Source organism: Protobothrops mucrosquamatus, unplaced genomic scaffold, assembly GCF_001527695.2.
Source record: "Protobothrops mucrosquamatus isolate PMUCROS unplaced genomic scaffold, P.Mucros_1.0 scaffold1, whole genome shotgun sequence".
Lineage (NCBI taxonomy): Eukaryota > Metazoa > Chordata > Lepidosauria > Squamata > Viperidae > Protobothrops > Protobothrops mucrosquamatus.
Window position 1 is genome coordinate 3,850,006 of NW_015386388.1, and position 18,252 is coordinate 3,868,257.

At 39.9% G+C, this 18,252-nt stretch overlaps 1 protein-coding gene across 1 annotated transcript in view; it reads left to right on the forward strand.

The window, feature by feature from the left end:
* Positions 1-709: 709 nt before the first annotated feature.
* Positions 710-18,252, forward strand: part of RAPGEFL1 (Rap guanine nucleotide exchange factor like 1) — a 62,866-nt gene continuing 45,323 nt past the window's right edge. Inside the window, exon 1 of the mRNA XM_029287360.1 lies at positions 710-1,124. Coding sequence (XP_029143193.1) covers positions 710-1,124 — 415 coding nt within the window. The remainder of the gene's footprint in view (positions 1,125-18,252) is intronic.

Sequence of the window (18,252 nt, forward strand, 5' to 3'; positions counted from 1 at the left end):
CCTGCTGCTTTCAGTGCCTGCCTCCCCCGCTGTCATGAGCATCCATAAAGGAGGATCCCGCCCGCAGCAGCAACAGTCTGGCGAATAGAGAGCGTACAAGACGCCCGGAGTGGGAAAGGCGAGGGAGACGGGGCTGCAGTGTGGCGGCTGCGGCTGCGGGGAGATCCGGCTTGCAAACGTAGCTCCCCTCATCGACTCGGGAAAACCCTACTCGCACGCCCCTCTGCGCTAAGGACAGAAGCGGGGGCGGCGGCGAATCCTGGCAGAGATTAGCCAGCTCGGCGCTGCTGAGGTGGTCAAGAGAAAAGAAGGCTATATATGCAGTCGCCTCCCTTCCTACCCTTCCTACTTCTTCGTTTAGCTCGGGGGTCAGCTAGACCAGGTCCATCAGCGGCCCCTCGAGTTGCTCCCGTTGTGAGAAGCGAGCCGCAAAACTCGGTTTATTTTGCTCTCTAATCCCTTTCCACGTCCAGTAAAATTGTCTAAAGCTGCGCTCCCCCCCCCTCTTTCGTTCCCCGTTCTTGCCCCTTCGCCAACATCGGGTATAGCCATAACTGTTTGACCACGCATCTTCCCATTATCTCCCTCCAGCACGCAAAGAGGGCACCCCTGATCTCCCATTTTGGCCTAGGCTGAGAAGGGCGCATTGGATCAACCCTCGTCCTGGGGCCCTGCTGCGCCCTTGGGTGCCCCCGCAGTGGCCGGTGGGATGAAGCCTTTGGAAAAATTTCTGAAGAAGCAGGGCTCTCACTTGGCCACCCGGGCTGTTCCTGGTTCCGGAGGGCAGTTATCTCGCAGGCAAAGCGTATCCAAAATCCTGCCTGGATTTCTTAAGGAGCCACCTGAAGATCTGACGGAAGGAGGCACGGAAACCACGGGCGATGGCCGCTGGCTGGAGCTGCGGGCCCCCGATTCCTCTCTACGCTCCCCAACATCCTTCTCGTCGGAGGAGCTCTCCCCAGGAGGTGGCGGAGGAGGCGAAACCCAGCTCAGTCCCGAGTCGGTGCCTACTTGCTGCTGGGTCCCGTTGGCAGAACCGGAAAGCCCTGATCGTTTAGTGGGGAGGGTGCTGGAGAGGCTGGGAGGGGACCCTACAGCCCCCCATGGACATGGCTGTGGAGCCGGTAAGGGGTCCACGGGTGGGACTTCGGGTGAAGGTTGGGACTGCTGCCAAGATGGGGGTGGGGACAGTAGTTGCAAGAGGGGGGAGGAGAAGGCTACTGTCATCAGGCAAGAGCAAAGGGGATTAAAAGGTTATGGACAGGGTTGGGGCTCATGGTGGGAGTATTAGATAGATCAGCTTGCTTTAATTGTAAATAGGAAACAGTTTGGAATGTCAGGGATTGCTAGCCCCAGTATATATGACATCATAGGGAAGAAAAAGAGTGTCTCTGTGTATGTGCAAAGTGTTTTGTCTTTCATAACTGCAGCATGCTCTTCCTAATATCTAAAATTGAATCTAGCCCTTTCAAAGCTTTGATTTCAAGGTTATGTTATGATATTGGAGAGAAGATATTTGGGGAGCAGAAGTAGGAATATAATGCTTTTTTGTTCAAAATGTTCCTTTGGGTGATTCCCATGTTTTCTTTTTAGTTACCTCAGATAGTAGGAAGCAGTGATATGGAGAAATGATAGCGGAAATTGTTTGGAAAGCAGCAGAAGAGCAGATTAGGAAAAGGAACAAGGTGTCTCTCACCTTCACCTTGTTCATACCTGGATGGTGACAAACATAGGAAGCACCTACAGGTAGCAATTTTCTATTGGAAAGAGTACAGGCGCTAAGTAGGGGAGATATACTTGTCATAGGGTGATTGTCATTATAATGTTGAAACTAAAAAAGATTGCTTGCTTGGTCTTGGGGGGGGGGGGGCTGGCCTGGCCTGCCTTCCTGTGTGGACCAGCTAGACCCTTCCAGGTTGTGAAGGGAAAAGAAAACCAAACTTTTAAATCCCTTTTGCATGTAACAAGATGAATGTGAGCAATAAGGGTTTTGAAAAGGAGAGTTGCATCCTAGCTCAATCTGTGCATTGGATGTGTTGGAATACAAAGCCCATCACCTCCCCCAGGATTGTCATCAGAATACATGTTGGCATAGTGTGGCTATAATGTGGAGTAGGACCTCTAAATCAAAGCCACCCAATTTGAATCTTAGCTCAGTCACCAGTGTAAAATATGCTTTTGTCTCAGTTATACTATCGTGTCTATAGAAGCAAAGATCCTGTGATTTGTCTTGCAGTTTTGTAAGAATAATTTTTGGAAGATGTGGGAGGGACTTTGAACTCCCTAGCAAATGTGCCATATAAATAATCACTTTTTGTAGGTTGAAAACTATTTTTAGTAGCTCTCTATGCTATAACCTCTTGCATTATAAAAGACTTGGACTTTTATTGCAGGCTTCGAAAAGAGTGACTTGACGTATGGTACATAGATATTATTTCCCGATTACCAATCAGGAAAACATTTACTGTATATGGAAGGTGAAAGATCCTAAGTTTAGGGAATTCTTTCCCCAGGCTATCAACCTGTGGTGAACATGTAAGCGGATGACTAATACAAACTTTAAATTAGCAAGAGTTTGTACATTTGCAATATTATTTCAGTTGTGGTTTGATAAATGAGATGTGGTGTGATACCCACAAAAAAGAGGCAAGCCTTTGGTTGCACAGGTATGGCTGCCATCTTGACATTTTTTACCCTCTCTGCAGACATCCCTGAGATCAATGGGGGTGGGTAGGAGCAGGAATACAAGCCAAGCTGGTTCATACCTGCGTATAGACTGGGTGATTGTTTTGCCCTTGATAACTGGCAACTGAATGTGTAAACTGACTACATCAAAAAACACCGGAATGATGAAAAGCTCTTTTGAACTATATCTTTAATGGTGGTCGGTGCTGGATAGGCAATCAACTAAGGATACACAGTTATATGAAAGGCTGGATATAAATCTAATGAATAAATGAAATGAAATATGCTGATAGAGAACATAGAATAAAGAAGTTGGAAGGGACCTTGGAGGTCTTTTAGTCCAACCTCCTGCTCAATCAGGAGACGCCATACTTTTTCAGACAAATGGTTGTCCAGTCTCTGCTCAAAACCTCCAATGATGGAGCATCCACAACTTCTGAACGCAGGTTGTTCCACTGGTTAATTGTTCTTGCCGTTAGGAAATTCCTCCTTAGTTCTAGGTTTGATTAATTTCCATCCATTATTTCTTGTCCTGCCCTCAGGTGCTTTGCAGAACAGGTTGACCCCCCCTGTTTTTTGTGGCAGCCCCTCAAGAGCTGGGCACCCAAGACCTAAACCAATTAGGACCCACTCATTTCCAATGAGTCAGTCGAGGTAGTCCTTGACTTGCAATCATTCATTTAGCAATGGCAAGGAAAACAGTGACTTACGACTGGTCCTTGCACTCAGCGCTCATGTGATCAATGGCTCAAAAGCGCTGTACCCTGTGCCCATATAGCAGAGGGTGGCAGATCCAGTTCTGCCATATACAAACTAAGGGATGAAAAGGGACCAAGGGATTAAAAAACCACAGACTAAAGACGTGGCAAAAGGCCTTTTTGTTTCTCAAATCCAGTACATATTTCTCAATTAGTAAGCTCACCCCTTTTACTAATCCACAATTTCCTTGTGATTTGTTGAATAAAAGACAAGTACGTGCGTTCAGACATGTTAAACCATAAAATATGTTTTATAAATCACTGTTTGTAACCAAATTATATTGTGGAATTAAAACTGGAAAGGATTCCAACTTAAATGTACAGGTAGTCGTCAAGTTATGACCACAATTTATGTTGCTAAGTGAAACATTTGTTAAGTGAGTTTGCTCATTTTACGACTTTTCTTGCCACAATTATTAAGTGAATCATAGCATTTGTTAAGTTAGTAACAAAGTTAAGTGGCTTCCCCATTGACATTGCTTGTCAGAAGATTTAAAAAAGGGAATCACATAACCCCGGCTGCCATAAATATGAGTCAGTTGCCAAGTGTCTGAATTTTAATCACGTGACCGTGCAACAGTCGTAAGTGTGAAAAATGGTCATAAGTCCCTTTTTTCAGTGCTGCTGTAACTTCGAACAGTCATTAAATAAACTGTTTTAAGGCAAGGATTATCTGAATTTTTAATATATTTTCAAAACAGCTTGCAGTCAATTCACTTCCTGGTTTATGATTCAATAATAAATTGTATGGAAAAATGCTTTTCTTTCAAGTCAGCAGAGGGTAGCAGGGGGTGGAGTCTATTTTTGAGGAGGACCTGAGTACCCTCGACAAGTCTCTAGTACCATCTACACAAGCATTAAATATACATAGGCTTTTGAACCTCCCTCCCTGTCTTGCTCTGTGGACTTGAATACTATTTTGAATGTGCAGGAACACAGAGAAGGATCTGTAAAGGAAAGTTCATTGATCATTACAAAAAACGATTATTCATAATTTCAATCATGTCTCTCCATGAGAAAGAAAAAAACTCACAGATGTTCAGGCTTCTCGCATGTAATCCTCATATCAATCCTGTTGCTAGTTAACAATCCATGAGTAATCCAGATGTCCTGCGGACAGACAGACGTCTGTGCTTCAAACATACGACTGCAGCCCGCTTTACAGCATCTTTTTCCCTCAGGTAATAGGGGAAGTGCAATTGTTAGAACATTCGGTCATTTTGGTAGAATTCTGGAAATTGAAATTCCAAAGCATCTGAAGGGATTATACTAAAAATACTTGAGATATATCTAGTATTTGTGTAGTAAAATGGTCGGAGTTGAGAATTTTTCTGAGAAATCTGATTATTATTTTGTCATTAAACAACACTAAATTATCAACTGATCAATCCTAAATCGTCAACGATTAATCAGTTCATTGAAGGCCATCAGTATCTGTGGCATATAAGGCTGAAATAGGTTGTAAGTTAGATATTTAATTCATAAAGTGTCCATACCAGAATTCTTGGATCTGTCATAATACTTATAACAATATAATTATCTTAATTTATTTACTATCTTCTTCAAGTTTTTAAATGGTATGGAAATGATCATTTTAATGATATATTTAATTGTTTGTTAATGTCTGGGGGTCTAAATGGTATTGAATTCTACTACAGGTAGTCCTTGACTTACAATAGCTCACTTAGTGACCGTTCACTAAGTTACAACGGAGCTGAAAAAAGTGACATGACCTTTTTTTCAGACTTATGACTGTTGTAGCATTCCCATGGTGACGTGATATCCATTCGGATAATTGACAACTGACTCACATTTATGACGGTTGCAGTATCCTGGAGTCATGGGATCCCCTTTTGTGACCTGACAAGCAAAGTCAGTGGAGAAATCAGAGTCACTAACAACTGTGTTACTAATTTAAGAACTGCAGTGATTCACTTAACAAAGGGGCAAAATGGGGCAAAACTCACTGAACAAATTTCTCACTTAACAACAAATTTTGGATTCAACTGTGTCATAACTCAAGGACTATCTGTACTCTCTGATGCACTTTAAAAATGTATGGGGAAGGGTGCTGTCATAAAGTGTTATCTTCTGATGTGAAATGAATTAAGCTAAATCCAGACATTAAAATACTGCGTTTCCTCTTCCTTGTCTGTAAGGTAATGAAATATTTAATATACTTGACTTAAAGTCAACTATTGATATGGTTAATTTTATAATTTATACATGCTGGAGTTATGGATAAAGTGACTTTGGGTAGCCAGTCATCATTTATGTATGCCATAAAGTTTTATTTTTCAAAGTCCTTGGGAATCTGTTGCATTTGAAAAAAAGGGGGGAATTTTCTTGTAGTATTTGAAAAATTTGAAAAATATTGGCAACTTTCAAGATCATACATCTGAAAATTGCAAAGTTTGAAAAACACTGTATTATGTGATACTTGAAACATTATGAAAAGTTTCCTCAAATTAGATATGAAAAAAGGATGAAAAAAGGCTTCTTTGAAGTCATGAGACATATATGGTTTTAAAAATCTCAAGAGTGGTGTGTCAAAGCTCTGTCTAGTTTTTATGTGTGTTGCCCACCCATCCCTCTTTAAACCCCAATTCTTCAGACTGAGTTCTTGTTCTTCTGCCCTAATTTGTGCCACTGACAATTGAGTTCTGGGTAAAGCACATCTTATAGGCCAAAGATTCTCTGAGAAGCCATTTTTGATGGCTAGACACAATTGCAATTGTGAATCCTGAAAGTGATATTTTATTCTTTTTTTTCATCTATTGCTTTAGTAGCCCTCTGAGCAAAATCAGTGTTATCCATCCCAATTTTACAAGTTTACCTTTTGCAAGGAGAGTGAATATTCTCTGGTTCAAATGAGGGGCATTTAATGTGTTTTGGTGTGTGAATCAGCTAAATGTATTAGAATGCCTGATATCTAGTAATTCAGATGAGTCTTATAAAGTGCAATAGGCAGTGTTTTTTTTCTAAAAAAAAAAAAAGGTGCCGGAACTCACACATGTCATACAACCTGCCTTGCCTACCCTACAAGGTTCTATCCAAAAAAGGTGCCGGAACTCCGTTCTGGGCGTTCTATGAGAAAAAAAAGCCCTGGCAATAGGTAACTAATTTTATGGCTAGGTGACTACAATTTTGCACTGCATTTGATTACTGGACCTGGCAGTTCTAGTGAAGAACTGCAAGGAATTTCAAAAGCTCAGAGTTTACCCAGTTTTGCTAAAAAGGAGGTAAAAATATTCCCAGTAAAATATGCTTCAGGAGGTGAGAGAATCTATGTCCATCCTAGCACCTGATGGAGAATAGGTTTTCTACCTATAAATTATTTGATTTTGTTAGCGTATATATGTCAAATTATATGATTGCATATTGTACTGTTTCATCACACTGCTGTTCATTCTCAAGGCATTTCACTTGGATTATGTTGTTTGGGGGTGATAGAATTTGTAATTCAATATATATTGAGAACCAGTTGTGATGAAGGTGCTGGTCTAGAAAGCATAAACCTGAATTCTAGGCCTTTGAGGCTGTCATTCTCTCTTTGTTCGGCCCAGCCCACCTCACAAGGTTATCATTGTGGCAAAATAGAAAGCAGAAACATTATGTATGTTCACTGCCTTGAGATAGACAGAGGGATGTGCACACAAACAGGCAGACAGAGAGGTGGACAATTATCATCATCACAGGTTGATATATCCCCAGGTTAGGGATAGCTGGCATAATAATTATAGCGACTACAATCTATTTTCTTAGGGAAAAGAAATAAAGGACAAACCTGAATAAAAAGGCAAATCTGAAGAGGTTCATACAGTTAAAAATATAATAATTGTTTATGTTTATAATTTTGCTTTAAGAACAAAACAAAAGAAAGTAGATAGTTAAAATTAAATAAATCTAATATGATAGTTTTTTGAAATAAAAAACTGTCCCTTATGATAAAGAATGTATCGTCTCTGATAACATGCACAGTATATCTTTACAATATAGAATAATATAAACTATTTCTGAGCAAGTGCAAAATGCCCTCACGGTCTGTTGCCTATCCTAATAAATCACAAACATTTGTGGATAGAAGGTACGGTTTCTAGATCAAGTGAGGCAAAAGCTGGCCAGCATCTGTGAGATCTAGCATCTTTTTCTTTATAACATTGAACTTTTGTATTGTTTCCAGCCTTGTGATGGATCTTGGTTTAAAAATGTGCCATTGAGGGAATAGAAGTCAGATTAATGGGGACTTGACTAAGATATTCCTTTAGCTTCTGTTGAGCACAGAAACAGCTAGGCACAAACATCAAGTTACTTTACAAAAATGGACTTTGGTTTAAAATCTTGCATGATAGCAAAACAGATTGCATAGCCCTGAGTTCCTGGACCTCTTTGTTAATCTATAACACCATTTCAGGGCTAATTTTAGGTAGAAAACCTATTATGATCAAGAAAGGTCCAGGCTGCAAGGATTGGGGGTGGGGGAATTTTTAGATGTAATTGAAAGTGGGCCCCCCACCCCCGAACTCACTAAGCAATTTGGAAGTTATAAACCCTTTTTTTCTTGAGTTACAAATGTTTTAGATAGAGTTCCCTAGGCAACCTGATGGAAAAAATATGTCATGGATTTCAATATTGGGCACACCTTGGAGGAGACAGTTGTTGCAGATACCAGTAAAGATTTTTGTGGGATACAATTTACAACTCTCATCCTATTTATTAGTTAGATTTATACCCTGCCTTTCCTCTAGGTGTTCAGGGCAACCTACACGAGAAACTCCATTTATCTTGTTACAACAGCCTTATGGTGCAGGTTGGTTGGAGAAAAAGTGACTGGCCCAATTCTAGTAATCTTTGGTAGCTGAAAATGGATTTGTACTTGGGCCTTTCTTGTTCTAGTCCAGCTAAATCATTACACTAGACAGGTAAGCATTGTATAATGTCCCAGTTTTCCTATAAAGTGCAGTTGAGTAATGCTGGATTATACTGTGTTTCCAATTGTCCGAGGTATAGAAAACCGCTGTAGAGTTGGGCAGAGTTTGCATTTACGGAGGCCTATAGTCCTGATTCCCACATTATGTTAGAATATAATCTGGCTTGTTTGCTTTTCATTTACTATGTTGCTTGAACAGTGATATTGATTGGTGGGGGGGGGAGCAGGAGGGATTAATTTTTGAAAGATGGCAGATATGGTACTGTAATCCAATGTCCTCCCATTGCTTTTGTATGCGCATCAATACCGCTCACATGTAGAAAAAGGGTGCGGCTTGATTACATCACCACATCTACCATCTTGCAGATCTTGACCTGTCCTTCATTTCTTGTGGATGTGACTATTTTTTAGTCTTAACAGTTCTGATTTGTGAATTATGAGTGATAGCTTAATATAGTGTGAATATGGTAAATATGGTTAAGCAAGGCATAGTTTAGAATGAAATATGAAGACAGTCTACAAATGCACATACCTCCCTAACTATTCAGCAGCTGGGCTCACACTACAATATGAGCTTTTTGTCTTAGCATAATATTTAAAACTAGTAAGTAAATGTTAACTAAAATGTAAAATGGCTGAAAAGGGGGAAAAAACAAAACCCTGTATTTAAGTTGCCGCTGGATGATATGAAAGTTCTGTCTCTGCTGATTGATTTGTGCTGTTCATTCACACAAGTGGTTTCCATTATTTGAATGACTTTAATTCAGTGTGTTTGGTTGACCGCAAATGTACTAGCATGAGTTGTATTAGCACTCTGGTTGGCTAAGTGAATGCCCCCCTCTCTTGTGCCCCCCCATTTAAATTTGATTGTACACCATATTTGTTGATGAGAAATAATGTGACTGGGCTTGCTTAGTTTAGTTACTTAATACATCTGTTTGCTTTCTGGAGGCCTGTTTGTATTATATTTGCTCTCCACATAGGACATCCTGTGACCAGGATTTCATAATCTAATTTTTAGAAAAATAAAAGTTCATGGAATTAGTTAATTTTTGTATCTCTTCTAACTAGGGGAGCCCATAACAGAACATTTAACGTGCAGTATTCTTGTTCAGGTATCTAACCAGCCCATCCTGTTTTCTTGTAGGATACAGTACTTTATTCTATTTCTGTTGTTTTCCAGTTCTTTATTAACAAATATTTATGGTGTTTATACAATATATTAAAATTAGGAAGATTGTTCAAGGTGGAGGACATTCTACACATATACCCAGCTGCATTTTAAACAAGATTTAAAGATCACTGTGTTCTGGGATCTGCAATAGTACAGTCTGAGGTTTGTGATAACTAGAATTAGTAAAATAGCTAGACTTGTATAAACCCCAAATGATGTCAATTTCAGATTGGATTGACCTAATAAACGTTAAACCTTAGCTAAAGTGCGGCTTATGATGGGATAAAAAAATATTTGGCTAAGTATAATCATGTGAACATGGTTTGCAGAGGTTGGATTCACGCAGCAAAAATGAAATCCAAATGAACCCAGTATATATAGCTCAATATATACCTAGTGAGTTAGTTTTCATAAAATTTGAAAGAAGTCATCTCTACTGGTGTTCTTTTTTTCCTAAGGAGATTGGCAGAGTTCGTACCCTATATATGTATTTGAGAACTTCTGAATGTTCACAAACACTTTTGAGGCCTGTAAATTGTTATCACAGCTACTGTGAGAAGTATAAACTTGTTTTTAACAAGTTTAAATCAAGCAGAGAACAGAAAAAACTATCATTTTGCATTGGAGCAAGTCTTATCTTTATTTCCTTTGTGGGGCAACTGGCAATTAACTATGGTGTTGAATTTTAGGACAGAATTGTGTGAAAAAAATGTACTTTCTCAGGATTCTCATAACTTCTATGGTATTGCTATTAATATGAGTGAGATGACCCAAATCAGGGCATTTTCTATCCCTGTGGTAGAATTCTAGATAATTCTAGATAATTCTCTCCAAAGTGAAGGAGATCTTTTTTTCTAGCCCTACTATCTAGGTTCTTTCACTGGAAATGCTCCTGTGCTTCGGCTGAACACAGACTTTCTGTGAAACACACAGATTCTACAGATAGCAAGATGGAAAAAAAGAGGGGGGTGGAGATGGCTCCATGCTGAACAAATCTATTTGCACTGCTTGTTTAGTAATGCATTACAATTAGTCTCTCTGCCTTTCTATGACTATGGATCAGAGCTTAGAAAAGCTGCCAGTGCTCTATATTGATAGTCAACCCTATTGAAGGCTAGTACAACCTGTAATTCAGCAACCAGCTGAGCATGAAACACAGGCAGTCCTTAACTTACAACCATTTTTTCAAGAAATGTTTGAAATTATAATGGTACTGAATGGTGTAGATACAGCTAGTTGCACTGCATTATTGGGGTGCGATTGAAAAAGTAGAATAACTCTGGTGTTTCTAATCATAATAGAATCCTAGCTTACCTTATGCATTTTTTTCTTTAAGAAATAGCAGGGAGTGGCATGTCTGGGGTTCAGGCTTGAACCACAGCAATTTTATTTTTAGAAACTAAGCCATGCCTAACAGCATCCTTTCCTGATGAAAATTACCTCTTTCTCATGCTTCTTTGTTCTTCTCCGCGATCAGTGCCATAGCCTTTGTAAGAGGCTGTTCCTCTAGAGCTCCCGTAGCATTTGCTGTCAGTTCAAGTGAATCCAGTGATTCTAGTTTTCAGCTTCCCACTCCAACCGCTGGAGACACAGTCTCTTTTTATGTTGCTCTCTCCCTTAGGATATAATTATATGTGTGTGTTATCCTCCCCCCTCCCCTGAAAAAAAGAAAGAAAAAAAAAGCAAGGCCTGTGTGCTCTTGATGGCTGACTGAAATATTTGCACAGGCCTGTCCTGCCTGGGAAAAACTGGGAGTCAAAGAGATTTGCTTTCTTTTTCTATTGTTCTGCATCACTAATTGCAGGACCACCCCAGTTGCAGTGTATGGTTCCCCCATTGTACCAAGGATTTCCTTAATCCCCCTCCCTATCACCTCTGTAGCTGCCTCTTGTATAAAATTTTCTCCCCACAAAGCACACTAGAATTGCTTTGATCTGAACTTGACATCCAAACTGGGTCTTTCTGCTAAAGTTAAGATTTTCCAGGCTCCATTGCTTTCTCCTCTGCCAGAAATTTACAACTGATATGATGAAAGAAATAATGAGTTATTTCCCTCCCTCTTTAATAGAATGGAAAGGTAACAATGTCTTTGCTGGATAATTTTGGCCAGCTAGAGGGGACCAAAGCGCTTACCAACTCGTGCAAGCAACTGAAAGTTCTTTGAAGTTGTCTCCAGAGGTTATTCAAGGGATCAGTCCTGCTTCTAGATCAGTGGTACTGTCAGAGTTTGGAGGACTCTGGACAAGAAGACCTCAGTACCGCTCAGATATCTCCCCTTTAGTTCTTCTTTCTGGAATGCTGTCAGGCCCCAAAACAAAAATGGCACAAGGTGATTCATCCAAACCGAGTTCTTTATTGTTTCACATATTTAGGCTGCCAGACTGAGCACTACAATATAACAGTATAATATGCTTCTACAATATACTCTGTGAATTATTAGGAAGGGCTGTCTTCACCCTCTTTCTCTCATACATAATATCTGGGCTGAGTTGCCTTTTTCTCCTCTGGAATGCAGCCCCTCCCTCCTGGGGATCCGCCTTCTCGCTAATTCTGTGACGTGTCCCCCCCTCTGTGTGTGTGTGTGTGTGTGCCACATGCTAAATCTTACAGCAAGAAAAATAACTCTGCATCCAGATGTTTAGATACCCACTGTCCATAGACTCCCAGATGTGGGCTGCAAAAATATAGGAGAATCAATTTTGTATTTCACTTTTATCGCCATCAATCAATATGTTTATTACAGCCGTAAGGCCAGACATAATCAAAACGTATAACAACAGTAGCAATTTTACTTCCATATTTACAGGATATAAAACCACCAAACAATCAATATAATATAATCCAAAATTCTCAAAATAAAACATCGTATTAAAAAAAATATCAGACCTTAATAATGGTGCGACGGATTGTGCAAATGGTGGCACAAAATTGGGCAACCTGAATTGATATTTTCGGATCCTTATCCGAAAGTAGCAACTTTAGATAAAATTCATATCCCCTGCCTGGAAATATCTGCAATATCGGGTATATAAGAATCTGTCTAGAGTCTTTATATAAAGAGCAATGAAGCAACATATGGCTTAGAGAGTTTCTATAGAGCCATCATCACATGGACACAACCGAAGGTGCATAGGAATGCCCTTAAACCGTCCAAAAAGGACTGCGAGGGCAACGCATCCAGCCTGGCTAAGATGAAAGCTTTACGAAATTTCAAAATTGTAATGGAAAATAGATAAGAAGCTGGAAAGAATCCTTCTGGAAGCAAGTGACAAATGTTGGAATGTGCCACCTTACTTAGGTTTGTTTGGAGGTCTATATCCCAGATTCATTGTTTCAAGGCAGTTCTAACATTATCAAATCCTAATGAACACAGACTTTCCATAGAGAAGCCCAGCAATTTAATTTTAGCTAGGGCTTTTTTTCCCCACGATGATTTAAAATGATCTATAAATACTAATGGGGCTAAACCTACAGGCATCAAAATTAACTTTAGCCAAAAGGTAAGAAGAAGGAACCATGCTCTAGCTTCCAATGAAACTGTACCTATTTCTACCCGTAGGATGGCATTTTTGATACTTTTAGGTACCATCAGTATGGCTCTAATAAACTTATTTTGAATAATTTCAATAGCATTAAGCTTTCCAAGTGAACATATTTGCGAGCCATAAAGGAGCTGAGGGATTGCCTTAGCTTGAAAAACCTTACAAGCTGCCGGGATAAAGTAAGCTCCTTTTGAATGATAAAATTTTATGATAGCTGATGAAGTGCGCTGTGCTCCACTTGCCCGATAAAGAAAATGAGTATTCCAGGATAGGGAGAACTTTATCGCCATGTAATGGTCAACAAGATTTTTGCAGGCCTGATTCATATATTAATTATATTAAGACAACAGTTGTTAGCCTACAAATCACTGAACCACAAATTATCCAGCCTATTTTAATTTCTAGTACTGTGTTATGCAAAGCTAGTCTTTCTCTTTCTCTCTTTTTCTTACCTCCTGCTCTCATTTTTCTTTCTCTCCCCACAATATGGCAATTCTGCTAATTTAAAAGTGAGCAGTAATTTGGATATCTAAGATATCTAAGAACACAGCCTTTGCAGAACTGGATGTTTCATGCCTAGCTTTAATAGCTGATATTTTAAAACTAGCTTGTCAATCTTACTCTACTGTTACCCCTGTAAGGATGTAGCCATCATCTTCCAAATTCTTCTGTTGCTGACTTTATCTTATTCCTTATGTGTATCTATAATCCTCCTTGCAAGTTAAATCTGCCAAAGTTGTGCCCGCCCCAAAATCTGCAGTGATTGCCTATTTTTGATTCTTTAAACAATGCCAGCATTGGTATATTTCTCTTCTTGTCTCCAAATTACAATTTTTCCCCTTGCCATCAGATAAGAGCCTGTTTCTCTGTTACCACAGAAGCTATCATTGATTAGTTTCCTTATCCCAAATGTCTGTTATGTTGAGGTTCCATAATCGTTAGTGAGCATGTCCATTACTTGGTATAAATTCTCCCTCTGCATTAATGATGCCATTTCCCTCTCTTTTTTTAAGTCCTCACTTTCAAGTCCGGAACATTTTGTTTGGTGAAAACTTCAGCTAGCATATGATGAAGCTCCACCTTAGCTTCATCATAATGCTAGCTGATCTTGCTCCTGTCATTTTGACTAACTCATCTCAGCTTTCTCCAAACTGTCACCCCTCCAATTGCTTCAGGTGTTAGTTTCCATTATTGTCAACCAATATTGTGGTGGCTGGAGTGATATTTGTGATAGTTGTCTGGATGCAAGCAGATGCCTCACTGGATTAAAATCTGATAATATTAAAATACTAATAATTGATCATCCAGGTTGGGCAAATAGGCCAGGCAAGATGCAGATCCCAAACTTCTTGCAGTCATCTTTGTTGAATGCACAAATGTCTGCAGGTGGCTGACATCATTTGAGTGAAGTCAGCTAGCAACAGGGCACCATCCCAAGTTTGCAATGTCTGCATTGTGCTTCTGATGACGGACATTTGAATTCTCAATTAGAAATAAATAACTTAAACTACCGTATCTTGCTTGTTGCATTTTTAAAAAATAAAATACAGAGTTATTTCTGTACAGAGCCAGAATATCTAAGAGTTTGAGCTGTGAATTAGATCTTTTCACAGAACAAATAAAATGCTGCTAACCAACTGGAGATGGCAGGAAAATGTGCGGCTTAAAGAAGTGTTCCCAGTACTTCCAATGCCTACTGCCTTGGCAACGAAGCAGAATAGAAGTCTGTCCATGCAAGAGGCAGGGGAAGGAAAGAGATTGGGAACACTTGCTTTGATGCTGGATGCTGGCAGCAGAAGGTCCACACATCTTTTGCAGTCAGTTCCCCAATTCTGTGGAGTGATTATTTCACAAGATCAGAGCATTGGGCACCAGAAGAATCATTTTCTACCACCTTTCTCTCCTTGTTCTCTCCTGCCACTCACACTAAGAGGAGGAAAAAAAGGTCTCTGGCATGCTCTCCTATTGCTTCTCTTGAATGAGGGAGGCAAACAGGTCTCTGACATCTCTGCAGGTTTGGAGAAATGTGCAGCAAAGAAGCTGCTTTTGTACAAAGGGCAAGCAAAGCGAGGGCAGAGAAAGAAGGGAAGTGGGTCTTTGGGGCGTTGGTCCTCCTAGCTCCAAACAAATTTGCCTCCCACCAAGGAATAGCAGTGAAATAGCCCATGGAAAATGTCTAGGCAGATCTGCAGCTTATGGCCCCATAGTAAAGTTATACTTGTATCATATTCCTCTGTAAAAGTCATAGGTATTTAATAGCAGCTCTGCACTCCTTGGTAAGCTTAGGTGCAGCAGCACCTGGGCTGTGGAATATGCACATGTCCAAAAACCTGAGTATACGTTTATTACTTTTTTAAAAAAGATAGGAATTCTTATTGCTGCATTTGTTTGAATTATACTTTTTGCATAGCAGTAGGCTAAAGGGCCAAATTTTAATTTGGATTTTGTTCCAATTCCTTATACTTAACATTTGCATCTGATGTAAGTTAAACTCAAGATCTCCCTGACTCTTGCTGTCCTTTGGAGCCAATGAGGAGAATATTGAGTAGCAGATCACAGATGTCTCTGTCTTCCAGTTTTGCTATCAGAGCACAAAATGCAAGTCTGTTAAGTAACAAAGAGGTCACATATTTGAAATTCTGATTTTCAATACCATGAGAAAAGTGCATTTGTTCCAGATAAACCTGGACACAAAGCAAATCATTAATACTGTCAGGACCAAATTGGATGGAACATTATCCTGATGATGCATGAAAATCTCCCAATTTTTAATGCAGAGAAAGCATCCTGTGGACTAATTCCAAAAGGTGTTTCTAATTGGTCTGCTCAGATTGTCTTATCCTTTGCCCAGCAGTGTGGAGGAAAAGAAAATGGCAGAAAAAGATGCACTCTGCACTCTCCAGATATAAATATTTCCTCCATGGTTTAGAGACATAAAGCAAGGTGCTAGAATAGTAATTTTAGTAATTGACACAATTTTAAAGCAAGAGTGGATAATACAGTTCCAGAGGACCATAAGTAACTTTTCCCTCCCCTCCCCTCCTCTCCTCTCCGCTCTTCTTTCCTGCCCATGGAGATGAGTGGGAGAACAATGGCGACAACTCACAAATCAAATTGCATTGCCAATGAAATAATTCATGTCATGTGCACAATGATATCATCATGACATATGAGCCATCACATATCTTATGTCCCTGGAACTTCTCCAACTGAAATTACCTGTTGCCTTTTGCCTCTTTTTGAAGAAGCAAAATAGTTTTCCCCAATTCATGTTCTCCATATGTATTGGATTTCAGTTTATGGAATTTCAACCTTCTACAGTGGCTACAATGTCCAATGCATCTGGAAAAATTCCAAATTGGGGAAGCAGCAGCAAATGTGTGTAAAATATAGTGTAAGCCTTAATAACACAGATAGATCTTGATTTACAATCATTTGTTTTAAGGAATGTTTGAAGATACAGGGGCACTGAAAAAAGTTACTTACGACTGGTCCAACACTTATGACTGTCATAACATCCCCACAGCCACACAATCAAAATTCAACCACTTGGCAACCAGTTTGCATTTTAAGGGTGCAGCATTCCAAGGTCATCCTGTCTTTGTTTGTGACCTTCCCAGCAAGGTCACAACAAGCGAAGTCAACGGGGGAAACCAGATTAGCTTAACAACCATGTGATTCATTTAATGTCTATGGCAAAAAAGGACGTAAAATCAGTGCGACTGACTTAATAGCTGTCTTGCTTAACAATGGAAATTCTGTCTCCATTGTGGTTTTAAATCAAGGACTAGCTGTATGCCTAACATAACTGAAGAAAGAAAAACCCCAACTTATATAAAGTTACTACTTTGATTTCTTTCCTTCTAATCAGGATTTGCAAAAGATAAGTCCATGCAAGGGCATTTATTTTCCAATAGTGGGGAAAGATCTGCATTCTGCTATTGGTGCCCTGCTAGCTAGAATACATATGAAACACCCCCTAAGAGCCAAAGGGTGTTTTTTTTTAAGGCTGCTTGTGCTTCAAGTGCAGTATAGGCCTCCTTAACTGGAGAGCTGGTTAAGAAAAAGAGCAAGGCTGCGCCCCCATTTTATCTGTAAGGACACTTATAAATAAGCTATCTTGGTAATTTTCTCCATTTCTCAGCAACTATCAGTTGGTCAAGCAAGAAAAGGATCTAACATGGTTACAGAACCAGTGTAAAATACATATCATTTTTGACATTGTGCAGGTATGTGCATTTTAGGTTTTATTTGCTTCCTTTAAGGTTCATGTGTGCAGACAATCCAGTCCAGTTAAAAAACAATGTCTGTGTTCTCACAATTCTCACAACGAGTGCTAGTAAATCTGTGTTCCTAGTTTTTACACCTTTTCTCTCAGGAAGCTTTATCAGTCTGATTCCTAATGCTCCTACCCTACTCTTATCACAGATAGAAAAAGTTTCCCCTTTTAGGTATGGCCGATAGGCCTGTATGATCCTTCACTTTTGCCTGCATTCCAAACCTCACCCCGCTATAATAAACCTTGGCCAACAATATCATACTTTCTTTCTGCGCTGGCTAACTTACTAGGTAATTACTAGCCAGTTAGTAAATTGACCAAGATGAATTCCCTGCAGAAGATCAGAATAGGAATGTCTGTCAGAGTAAGGGAGTTGCTATCAGATTAAACAACTGATTAAGCATTTATTGCTGATATGGCTTTGGGCCTAATCACTGGAAAATATGCTTTATGGAATGTTTTCTCTAAGGTTTGGGCTATGTTTGACTACAGCCCTCTAGCTCTTTCAGTATGGCTGTACTTCATTCACAGAAGGAGGGCAGCAGTTTGAAAAGTTTTAAGTTGGCAAGAAATTGAAGAGTGGTACAGGGTGTCTGGTTATGGCACTCCACCTCAAGGCACTAAAACAGGCAAGGCCAGGACTGATCCCACTGCCACCCCTCTTCCTTGCTCTGAAGAAATGCAAGGACGAGCCAGGGTGAGAAGACCAGATCCTAGCTCTGGTCTAAACTTCCTTGCTTCCTTGCTCTTCCAGGATGTCCCAGAGAAAGGGATTTGGATTTGCTTGCCGTCTTCTCTCCAGCCAGAGCAGTTCCTGCTCTTCTGATTTTGGGTCTTTTCAAAACCTTGGAAAGAGGATTTGGAAAACAAAGCAAGCAAACTCC